General features: G+C 46.7%; 1 protein-coding gene across 1 annotated transcript in view; it reads right to left on the bottom strand.

Moving 5' to 3' along the window:
• Nucleotides 1-13,189, bottom strand: part of LOC110534335 (F-box only protein 41) — an 89,416-nt gene that overhangs the window by 19,507 nt on the left and 56,720 nt on the right. Inside the window, 2 exon segments of the mRNA XM_090187188.1 lie at nt 1,832-2,226; nt 7,962-8,035. Of these exon segments, the coding sequence (XP_090043314.1) occupies nt 1,832-2,226; nt 7,962-8,035 (469 nt within the window).

The raw sequence follows: 13,189 nt of genomic DNA on the forward strand, positions 1-13,189 counted from the left end.
TTGTTCAATGAACCATAAACAATTAATGAACATGCACCTGTGGAACGGTTGTTAAGACACTAACAGCTTACTGACGGTAGGCAATTAAGGTCACAGTTATGAAAACTTAGGACACTAAAGAGGCCTTTCTACAGACTCTGAAAAACACCAAAAGAAAGATGCCCAGGGTCCCTGCTCATCTGCGTGAACGTGCCTTAGGCATTCTGCAAGGAGGCATGAGGACTGCAGATGTGGCCAGGGCAATAAATTGCAATGTCCGTACTGTGAGACGCCTAAGACAGCGCTACAGGGAGACAGGACAGACGGCTGATCGTCCTCGCAGTGGCATGGCAGACCACTGTTCGGATCGTACATCCGAACAGCACAGGTACAGGATGGCAACAACTGCCCGAGTGACATCAGGAACGCACAATCCCTCCATCAGTGCTCAGACTCTCTGCAATAGGCTGAGAGAGGCTGGACTGTGAGCTTGTAGGCCTGTTGTCGGGCAGGTCCTCACCAGACATATACCAGACACATATAATGTTACACCGAGGCCTGTACTCTGGAGCGGGTTCGATTTGGAGGTGGAGGGTCCGTCATGGTCTGGGGCGGTGTGGCACAGCATCATCGGACTGAGCTTGTTGTCATTGCAGGTAATCTCAACGCTGTGCGTTACAGGGAAGACATCCTCCTCCCTCATGTGGTACCCTTCCTGCAGGCTCATCTTGACATGACCCTCCAGCATGACAATGCCACCAGCCATACTGCTCGTTCTGTGCGTGATTTCCTGCAAGACAGGAATGTCAGTGTTCTGCCATGGCCAGCGAAGAGCCCGGATCTCAATCCCATTGAGCACATCTGGGACCTGTTGGATCGGAGGGTGAGGGCTAAGGCCATTTCCCCCAGACATGTCTGGAAACTTACAGGTGCCTTGGTGGAAGAGTGGGGTAACATCTCACAGCAAGAACTGGCAAATCTGGTGCAGTCCATGAGGAAGGATATGCACTGCAGTACTTTATGCAGCTGGTGGCCACACCAGATACTGACTTAATTTAGATTTTGACCCCCCATTTGTTCAGGGACACATTATTAAATTTGTTAGTCACATGTCTGTGGAACTTGTACAGTTTATGTCTCAGTTGTTGAATCTTGTTATGTTTAGTTTACTGAAAATAAACGCAGTTGACAGTGAGAGAACGTTTCTTTTTTTGCTGAGTTTCTAAACACAAGCACACACACACACATTCCATGCCATCCCCTGGAGGTTGTTCATGCGTGATCTATCTGGGTAGTGTGTGTTAGTAGATCAGTCTGGTGAAAGTCATCCCTCTATGCCCCCCCCCCCCCCCCCCCCGATACAGAATCAGTTTGTGGTGCGCTCTGGTCATGAGTCGTCCTTCACTGTTCTCTGGACAGCCTTACCCTGGAATACCTGGAACTAGAACAGCCATGACCCAGTTTCACACCAGCCACCGTCCTTCTGTCCTTCTCTGACAGACCTGACTACTGATAGCCTGGGCCGCAGGACTGTGTGTGTTCTGGCTGTGTGAGGGAGGGGATTCTGTGTGTGTTGGCTGCAGGTGCCATTGGCACGCAGGCTATCAGGGTCATAAGGTGTGCCAGACATTTAAAACGGTTCCTTTTAGAAATGACTTTCAGCAGTGCACCAGTACACACAGTTTCATTACAAGTTCCTGCCGAATAACAATCAATCAATCAATGGACAAATAAACAAATGGTAAGCGACTTTTAAACTCCTACCTGACGTAGCCTAGCCCAGCATCCTACCGCACTGTACCTAAGCAAGGTAAAGATTAGCAGCTTAGCTTAGCATCCTGTCCAGTCGCACCTGTGCCTAGGCGGTATCCAGATGGTCTCGGCGCTCCAGACTGCTGCGTCTCGGCCATGGTGGCCCTCCTCTCCTGCTGCTCCCACATCTCCGCCTCCGACTCGGTAGTCCTGGAGCCCACGTCCGACACGTCGCCCTCCTCGCCCTCCTCCCCCTCCTCCGTGCTGTTCCGGTAGGGTCTCCGCTGCCAGTTCTGGATGGCCTGCTTGCGGAGACCCCAGCTCCGGGACACCCCGGCCCTCTCGTAGCACTGTCCGCCCCCTTCCCCCAGCCGACACTGGACGTGGTAGTACTGGCCCTCGGGGCACTCCTCCACGGGGTGCATCTCCACGCTGTCGCCGCTGTCGTAGCCCCCGCCCGAGCCCTGTGAGAAGGACTTGACCCGGCCCGACGCTCTGGGGAGAGAGGAAGAGGAGAGAGGAAGAGGGGATGAGTTATACGCAAAAGGTATCACTTTAAAAAAAAAAAGTTACTCAAAGCAACTTTTGTGAACACATCACATGTGGACAACTAACAGACAGAACCATTGAAACGTAGACAGTATCATGTCGTTTTCTATCCAGGTTCCATCAGACAGGTCATCTGCGTTACTGTAGCCTGCTCCCAGATCTGTTCGTCAGGTCAGTGATTGGCTGAAATGAGTCGAAGAGGCAGCAGAGCCACCGCTCGTTGTCACTTCCTGATACCACATGATTCTACAGCCCAACAGTGTGTTGCCATGGTTTCCACCGCTCAGTATCGACCAAGACTTACCGAGTCCTTCGTAAGATTAACAACTTCCAAAACTAAGAATATGAAACTTCTGCTAACTGCAATGAATGTTTACACATCATTGTTGTTTTTTAACCTTGTAGTAACTGCACAGGTTTGGGCGTGACACTTGTCTAGGGGTGTTTTGAGGGTGTCCCTTAAACTATGTTCGTGGAGGGAGACATATTTGAATAGTGATGTGGTGTGTCCCTTTAAGTTTGTAGAGACATATTTGACTAATGTCTTTGCAGTGACTAAGATTCTGGCCACAGGTGGAAACACGGTGCCCCTCAAGGACAGCTCTTTTTACCCAGAATGCATTTCATGAGCTTACTGCCTTCTGGCAGTCGCTACAGGTCCCAAAAATCTGAGATGCACAATTTAACATGTCCTTCCCTGTAGCATTGAGAATATTAACGGTATTTTGACACTTTCCCCACTGACTGACACAGACAACACACGCACTCCTCAACATGGTGTCAAGTACGCGATTGTCAATCTATGCACCTACAGAGCATTTTTTTTAATTATATATTTGACCCAAGGTAATAAAGTTTACTGAAAGTTTAGACTACAACATACTGTAGTGCTTTAAAGTCAGCCGGAAAAACAGGAGGAATTAATTCCCTTCCCAGTAATATGAACCATGACAAAAGTAGAGGGAAAACAAATGAAACTTTGATGCTCGTGGCCATTTTCATGGATATTCATCTTTATAACCAGCTCCTGTGCTATGGGTTATTTGGAGACCCCAGGCATTTGTACAGCAGAAACCTTCAACTATACGGGAAACTAAGAATCATTAAGTTCCAAACTCCCTCTGGAAGCAACGTCAGCCCAAGAACTGTTCGTCGGGCGCTTCGTGTAATGGGTTTCCATGGCCGAGCAGCAGCCGCACACAAGCCTAAGATCAGCAATGACAAGCGTCGGCTGGAGTGGTGTAAAGCTCGCCACCATTGGACTCTTGAGAAGTGGAAACGTGTTTTCTGGAGTGATGAATCACGCTTCACTATCTGGCAGTCCAACGGACAAATCTGAGCTTGGCGGATGCCAAGAGAAAGCTACCTGCCCCAATGATTCTGTGGCAACAGCTTGGGGAAGGCGCTTTCCTGTTTCATCATGACAATGCCCCCGTGCACAAACCGAGGTTCATACAGAAATGGTATGTCGAAGTTGGTTTGGAAGAACTTGACTGGCCTGCACAGAGCCCTGACCTCACCCCCATCAAACACCTTTGGGATGAATTGGAACGCTGACTGCCAGACAGGCCTTATCGCCCAACATCAGTGCCCGACCTCTAATGCTTTTGTGGCTGAATGGAAGCAAGTCCCCGCAGCAACGTTCCAACATCTAGCGGGAAAGCCTTCCCAGAAGAGTGGAGGCTGTTACAGCAGCAAAGGGGGGGACCAACTCCATATTAATGCCCAATATTTAGGAATGAGGTGTTTGACGAGCAGGTGTCCACATACTTTTGGCCATGTGGTGCATGTATGGGGAGGGGACTTTTTAATAGGTTGGTATATCATTACATATTCATTGAGGTGCTAGACACTGTAGCTAGATACTGTAGCTGTGTGTGTTACATTCCCTTCCCTCAGCACAATATAACCCATTGCTTTAATACTTGTATGCCTACATGTAAAGCACTTTTTTTTTAAAGATTTTGTGTTAAATGAAAATCACATTATTAGCATTGTCTACTACTATCCCTTTTTCAGAAATCATTTCTGATCATTTTTAGTCAACTGAGAGACATTTTGAGTTCATAAACCAGCATATCAAACCAAGCTGTAAACACATTCCCTCTTCATCATGCACGGACAAAGACCAACTTCCTGGTGCCGACAAGGCGCTTTAAAACTACGCAACAAACAACTAAATGTAGAATAACATCAGTGGAGAGTGAAGATACGACCTCAGCATAAAAGTGTTTTGAAGCTCTGATGAAATACAAAGTAGACCAATTTAGATCATGAGGAGTGAGTGTTTTTTTTTGTGTGTGGGGGGGGGGGGGGGGTGACTGGAAACAGCAGTTTTTCCCCTGAGGCAGCCATTGCGCACGCACACACACACACAGACAGACAGACAGAGAACAAAGACGCTGTTAAATTACTATACCGATAACTTCCCTCCACATAATAAGCAAATAACGAGGAATTTTAAAACCTAGCCTCGCAGAAAAGCACCACAAACAAAACAGACGAGAACAGAACAGATCATCTGGCATAACCAGTGGATCAACTGCACACCAAGGGGCAGACTTCCATTCAGTCCTTCCACACCTAATCGAGATTCACGTTGTGTGATATTAGTGCGTACCTCTATTCTTCTTTTTAAGGCTTTTCACCTTTCCGCTCTTACTTTTGTCCCAAATGTCCGCATTAAAACTCCACAAAACAATCAGTGAACCTTCCTCCACCTTTCAGCACGGACATGCACACGCGTTAGATGAGTGACATCAAACACAACCGCCCTGCGGTTCGGCGGGCTAATTAGCGAGCGTAGCTAACGCATCCTGAATTCAGAGTGAATGGAAAACAGTCTAGGCGCTTATATCAAGCTGCTGCACGACTCCTGCAGCGTAATAATTCGAAGTTGGCGTGAAGAGAGATTTGATGGCGAACCTGGTAAATCCGAACCAGACCTGGAATGAAATAGAACGGTTTTTTCTTTGAAATACATGATCTGCGCTCGATTGATTGCACGTGTTCACCTCGTCCGCGCATACATAGAACCTAATGACGCCGCCAAAGAAGCAGAGGAGAGGCCACCTGGCAGTGTGGCTTTGTCTGCATCCCAAATGGCACCCTATTCCCTGTATATAGTGCCCTACTTTTGACCAGGGCAGATAGGGCTCTAGTCAAAAGTAGCACACTGTATAGGGAATAGGGTGGTACTTGGTACACAACCCATATTGGAGTGGTGGCTTCAGCAATAAAAGTCACAGGTTGGATCAATACTGTGGAATCAAATCAGCAGAGCTGGCTCACTGGGTACAGATCATTATTCAAGTGTATAACAGGGAAGTACAGTTTCCTGCCCAGTAATGCACAGTGGGGCTCAGGATGGATAACAGAGCAGCCATTTCGGTACAAAATGGAGTCGAGGATTTCAGTGCGAATGATCCAGACCACGTCAACAAAGCAACAGAAGAAGATATTTTTAAACCCAAATATGCAAATATCTATTTCTCATCAAACAAGCACCTAAATAGAATCTTCCGTCACTGTATTTGGAACAAATAAAATCACATTCATCTACGGGAGACCGAGGGCATTAATGGAACGTTCTAATCTAGGAAGTGAAAGGATCACTTGGTGACCAACGATTGGCTCGCCAAAAACGAACGCCGAAGAGAGATGATGTCATCGCGTGACAGAAGGACGGTAAATCAAGATCATGTGTTACGCACTCACAGAAACACGCACGGGCCCTCACAGAAACACGCACGGGCACTCACAGAAACACGCACGGGCACTCACAGAAACACGCACGGGCACTCACAGAAACACGCACGGGCACTCACAGAAACACGCACGGGCACTCACAGAAACACGCACGGGCACTCACAGAAACACGCACTCACAGAAACACGCACTGGCACTCACAGAAACACGCACGGGCACTCACAGAAACACGCACGGGCACTCACAGAAACACGCACGGGCACTCACAGAAACACGCACGGGCACTCACAGAAACACGCACGGGCACTCACAGAAACACGCACGGGCACTCACAGAAACACGCACGGGCACTCACAGAAACACGCACGGGCACTCACAGAAACACACACGGGCACTCACAGAAACACGCACGGGCACTCACAGAAACACGCATGGGCACGTACAAACACAAAGAGTTGCATAACGATGCAAAAAAAGGACTACATTTTAGTCTGAACAACAACAACAAAAAACAGGTTCTGCGTGGATGTGATTCCATGGTGATACGGAGCTTGATCATCATACTGGAGCGCCAGGGCTGCATACCAAAAAGGCACCCTATTCCCTTTATTTAGTTGAAGGAGTGCGCTAAATAGGGAATAGGATGCCATTTGGGACGCAGCCCAGTGTGGGTGGGTTTGGATCAGCAGTGTAGCAAAGAGCACGAGATGGGCCTCTCGAAATGCATGAGATTAGGGGTCGGATTTTTGGACCTTTCAGCGAGCCACTCAAATCCAAATGCACACGAAGATGCGTCATTGCGCAAAAGCTAAGCAGATCAGTCGGTGACGATCTGAAAGCCACATGGGATGAATCATATCCTTGGTTAGGGTGACTTTAGTTTGGAAGAATTAATTAATTAATTGAAGAATGAAATTAAGCCAAAACCACCTGTAACTTACCATTTCCTTCCAATCTAAATGTTTGCTTGTTTATTTACAACATAATCACATCGTTCTCTAATCTGAGTAGGGGGGAGGGGGGAGGGGGGTAAACCAAAATATGACAAAGTTGTCCATGAACACACCGAAACAAAAAAGTGCACATCAACAGAGAGCTTTTTACAAATTCGTGGGTTCTCCCTCTTTTTTTCACTCTTTCTGTACCACTCTCTCTGCCCTGTGCCCACAGAGGCAGCCAGGCCTGAGGAAGCAGGACTGACACTTTAAGTTCTTACCGTCTGACTGCCGTTGTTTACAAGCATGTGTCAAAGAGCAGTGGCGATGCCCATCGGCTGGTTGTGTGTGTGTGTGTGTGTGTGTGTGTGTGTGTGTGTGTGCCAGGTTCGCTTGCGTGCGTTGGGTGCAAGTGGGAACGCATAGCGGCGGAAGGGAGAGCTGGGACAGAACATCCCCCTACCGTTTATGCATGGCTGACAGACTCGGCCTCACTTCAGCGCCTGGCAGGAAAACGGGAAGTTGTGTTGTGTTTTGTGAGGCTGCCGGGGGCCAGGGCACATTACTGGACAAATACGACCTGGCTGGTGCCCTCTGATACCTTCCATGCTGGGGGGGGGGGGGCAGTCCAGTTCGGTCCGAGTCAGTGTTGCCACAGTCTGATGCGTACTGGCTCAGGCCACGGTCTGGTGCTCAGAATCCATCTGCTGGACCACTGGCCCCCAAGCATAGGGCCCCACATCAAGTCACTGTACCTAAGTGCACCAGGGGGTTGCATTGCATTGCATCTTACCTTTAACAGATGCTCTTATCCAAAGCCACTTACAGTGCAGAGAGTGAAGATGGGTTATAGATGTCACCCATAGGCACAGACCTAGAATCAGCTCATCCCCCTCTATTCCAACCTCAAACATGGGGAGAGGACTCGACTCTGGGCTCCCGGGTGGCGCAGCGGTCTAAGGCACTGCATCTCAGTGCTAGAGGCATCACTACGGGAGGGCAGTGCAGTGTGGGATAGCGTGTGGAGGACTGGCTTACCCGGTGCTGGGAGAGGATCGTCGGTCAGAGACCTGGTACATGCCCCTGGACGTCCCCGAGACGCTGGAGTTCCTCTGAGAAATGGGGAGAGAGAGCGACAGGTGTGTCAACACATTAAACCGTTTCCTTGAATTCTGATACTTCTGGGGGGGAAAAAAGGAAAAAACAGGACTTGACACATTGTAGTGAAAAATACTCCTCTATTTGTGTTCTGACTGTAACACAGAAAGGCTGCTGCGTGGAGAACGGCTCATAATATCAGCGGATCGGCGCAAATGGAACGGCGGCAAACATCTGGAATGCTCCAGTCTATTAGCACGAGCCAGTCCTCCCCTATTAAGGTGCCACCAACCTCGTGTGTTCTGGAACTCACAGTGAATGTTGAATAGACTTCAATATTCTGTTGTTGTGCCCTGCAACTATTTACTGCTGTGCTATGTTCAGAGGGTAGTTTGTCAAGGGTCAACAACACCTCCCACTGTTAATGTTTCTCTTCAATCTACTCTACGTTTCAAATAAATACATATTTACACACACACCAAAACAGCCACTATAAAACTGAAGCACATAAAAATGCTAGTGTATAGGTGTGATGCCTTCTTAAATTACAGATAATAACTAGGACAACTACTCTCATTCAAAGCCCAAGAGGTGATCGGTTTAAAAAACAGCTTCACATTCAACGGGAGGCAGCGATTGGCTAAAACACAAATGAAAAAAATAACAGACTGTGGTGTAGTTAATCAAAGAATAAGTATGAACGTCTCCTCTTCAGATATAAGTACATCTGCCAATATTTATATAGACTGCTCAAAAAAATAAAGGGAACACTTAAACAACACAATATAACTCCAAGTCAATCACACTTCTGTGAAATCAAACTGTCCACTTAGGAAGCAACACTGATTGACAATACATTTCACATGCTGTTGTGCAAATGGAATAGACAACAGGTGGACATTATAGGCAATTAGCAAGACACCCCTAATAAAGGAGGGGTTCTGCAGGTGGGGACCACAGACCACTTCTCAGTTCCTATGCTTCCTGGCTGATGTTTTGGTCACTTTTGAATGCTGGCGGGGCTTTCACTCTAGTGGTAGCATGAGACGGAGTCTACAACCCACACAAGTGGCTCAGGTAGTGCAGCTCATCCAGGATGGCACATCAATGCGAGCTGTGGCAAGAAGGTTTGCTGTGTCTGTCAGCGTAGTGTCCAGAGCATGGAGGCGCTACTAGGAGACAGGCCAGTACATCAGGAGATGTGGAGGAGGCCGTAGAAGGGCAACAACCCAGCAGCAGGACCGCTACCTCCACCTTTGTGCAAGGAGGAGCACAAGGAGCAGGAGGAGCACTGCCAGAGCCCTGCAAAATGACCTCCAGCAGGCCACAAATGTGCATGTGTCTGCTGAAATGGTCAGAAACAGACTCCATGAGGGTGGTATGAGGGCCCGACGTCCACAGGTGGGGGTTGTGCTTACAGCCCAACACCGTGCAGGACGTTTTTCATTTGCCAGAGAACACCAAGATTGGCAAATTCGTCACTGGCGCCCTGTGCTCTTCACAGATGAAAGCAGGTTCACACTGAGCACATGTGACAGACGTGACAGTCTGGAGACGCCGTGGAGAACATTCTGCTGCCTGCAACATCCTCCAGCATGACTGGTTTGGGGGTGGGTCAGTCATGGTGTGGGGTGGCATTTCTTTGGGGGGCCGCACAGCCCTCCATGTGCTCGCCAGAGGTAGCCTGACTGCCATTAGGTACCGAGATGAGATCCTCAGGCCCCTTGTGAGACCATATGCTGGTGCGGTTGGCCCTGGGTTCCTCCTAATGCAAGACAATGCTATACCTCATGTGGCTGGAGTGTGTCAGCAGTTCCTGCAAGAGGAAGGCATTGATGCTATGGACTGGCCCGCCCGTTCCCCAGACCTGAATCCAATTGAGCACATGTGGGACATCATGTCTCGCTCCATCCACCAACGCCGCGTTGCACCACAGACTGTCCAGGAGTTGGCGGATGCTTTAGTCCAGGTCTGGGAGGAGATCCCCCAGGAGACCATCCGCCACCTCATCAGGAGCATGCCCAGGCGTTGTAGGGAGGTCATACAGGCACATGGAGGCCACACACACTACTGAGCCTAATTTTGACTTGTTTTAAGGACATTACATCAAAGTTGGATCAGCCTGTAGTGTGGTTTTCCACTTTAATTTTGAGTGTGACTCCAAATCCAGACCTCCATGGGTTGATAAATTTGATTTCCATTGATAATTTTAGTCTGATTTTGTTGTCAGCACAATCAACTATGTAAAGAAAAAAGTATTTAATGAATATTTCATTCATTCAGATCTAGGCTGTGTTATTTTAGTGTTCCCTTAAGGGAACACTAAAATAACATATATATATACACACATGTATGTATGTATGTATATAGAGAGATATATACAGTTGAAGTCTGAAGTTTACATACACCTTAGCCAAATACATTTAAACTCAGTTTAATCAGACATTTAATCCTAGTAAAAATTCCCTGTCTTCGGTCAGTTAGGATCACCACTTTATTTTAAGAATGTGAAATGTCAGAATAATAGTAGAGAGAATCATTTATTTAAGCTTTTATTTCTTTCAACAAATTCCCAGTGGGTCAGAAGTGTACATACACTCAAATAGCATTTGGTAGCATTGCCTTTAAATTGTTTAACTTGGGTCAAATGTTTCAGGTAGCCTTCCACAAGCTTCCCACAGTAAATTGGGTAAATGTTGGCCCATTCTTCCTGACAGAGCTGATGTAACTGAGTCAGGTTTGTAGGCCTCCTTGCTCACACACGCTTTTTCAGTTCTGCCCACAAATTTTCTATAGGATTGAGGTCAAGGCTTTGTGATGACCACTGCAATACCTTGACTTTGTTGCCCTTAAGCCATTTTGCCACAACTTTGGAAGTATGCTTGGGGTCATTGTCCATTTGGAAGACCCATTTGCGACCAAGCTTTAACTTCCTGACTGATGTCTTCAATATATCCACATAATTTTCCATCCTCGTGATGCCATCTATTTTGTGAAGTGCACCAGTCCCTCCTGCAGCAAAGCACCCCCACAAAATGATGCTGCCACCCCCGTGCTTCAGTTGGGATGGTGTTCTTCGGCTTACAAGCATCCCCCTTTTTCCTCCAAACATAACAATGCTCATTATGGCCAAACAGTTCTATTTTTCTTTCATCAGACCAGAGGACATTTCACCAACATGTACAATCTTTGTCCACATGTGCAGTTGCAAACCGTAATCTGGCTTTTTCATGGCAGTTTTGGAGCAGTGGCTTCTTCCTTGCTGAGCGGCCTTTCAGGTTATGCTCCCAAGTATGAACCAGACTTGTGGAGGTCTACAATTGTAGCTGATTTCTTTTGATTTTCCCATGATGTCAAGCAAGAGTTTGAAGGTAGGCCTTGAAATACATCCACAGGTTCACCACCAATTGATGTCAATTAGCCTATCAGAAGCTTCTAAAGCAAAGTCATACATTTTCTGGAATTTTCCAAGCTGTTTAAAGGCACAGTCAACTTAGTGTATGTAAACTTCTGACCCACTGGAATTGTGATACAATGATTTGTAAAGTGAAATAATCTGTCTGGAAACAATTGTAGGAAAAATTACTTGTGTCATGCACAAAGAAGATGGCCTAACCAACATGCCAAAACTATAGTTTGTTAACAAGAATTTTGTGGAGTGGTTGAAAAACGAGTTTTAATGACTCCAACCTAAGTGTATGTAAACTTCCGACTTCAACTGCGTGTGTGTGTGTGTGTGTGTGTGTATATGTATATATATATATATATATATATATATATATATATATATATATATATATACATATATACATATATACACACACACCAATTTAACCATACATTCATGTACATAATACCTCAATTGGGCCATCTGCATTGTGTCCCACCCAACAACCCCTCTTTTACACTACTGCTACTCTCTCTTCATCATATATGCATAGTCACTTTAACTATATCTACATGTACATACAACCTCAAATCAGCCTGACTAACCGATGTCTGTATGTAGCCTCGCTACTTTTATAGCCTAGCTACTGTATAAAGCCTGTCTTTTTACTGTTGTTTTATTTCTTTACCTACCTATTGTTCACCTAATACCTTTTTTGCACTATTGGTTAGATCCTGTAAGTAAGCATTTCACCTGTTGTATTCCGCGCACGTGACAAATAAACTTTGATTTGAGAGATGGACAGATGATAGATGGACGGACGATGGCCAGATGAACACACACACCACACACACACACACGTTAGTTTTTATACAGCAATCACATAACAATAACACATTACCAAACATAAACTCTTTAATCCCCCCCCCCCCCCCATCACCGTAGACCACACAGGTTTGGTTTCCATGATCAAATGGGAGCAGATTTCCCCTCTCGTTCATCCTCTCTATCAACATTGGCTGTCCACCATTTTGAAATGACACTATGTACAGTATGTCAACTTCACACAACGCTACAATACCAGGAGAGACCAATTAGTTAGCCAAACAAAAGGACTAAAATTAGTGGGAGGGGATGAGTAACTTGTTATTTTTGAATTCCACATTTAAATAACAAAAAGAGGGAAAAAACAGTCATTCTGCTATCATGAACAGTACTGGCGAACGGAGGAAAAAAATTGAAAATAACTTGAAAACGTGGGAGACCAGTCTATAGCTTCAACACACATACTCAATTCGCATGCAACCGGGCGCGCACACAATCTTGAGGGAACTGCAAAGCTCCTGTATGTGAGTGCTGTCTGAGGTTTAGGGATAATTAACTGCGATTGGATGAGGCTCTGAAAACATGACAGCTAATTGGCTGACATTAAGGAAGTGTAATCGGAGCTATCTGAAAAGTGTGTCTGCGTCCCAAAGGGCACCCTATTCTCTATATATTGCACTACTTTTGACCACCCTGGTCAGATCGTGTGAAAAGGGAGGGAGAGTTGGTAATCCCCCCTCTTTTACACCAGGAGCCGAAGATATTCAGGAGGCTTTGGGCGTGGGCCTGCCACATTTCCCTTCATCTTCCTTCCCTATTCCCCTCACTTTATCTACCGTATAGGAACTCGCGCTGTCTCCCATCCCTCTACTGAACTAAACCTCTATCCCGCTCTCCTCCTCCCGCCCAATCCCTTCATCTACAGTACCATTGCCTTTTTTCTCACTACCCTCTG

This window comes from Oncorhynchus mykiss, chromosome 10 (assembly GCF_057628025.1).
Source record: "Oncorhynchus mykiss isolate SJ-2025 chromosome 10, ASM5762802v1, whole genome shotgun sequence".
Lineage (NCBI taxonomy): Eukaryota > Metazoa > Chordata > Actinopteri > Salmoniformes > Salmonidae > Oncorhynchus > Oncorhynchus mykiss.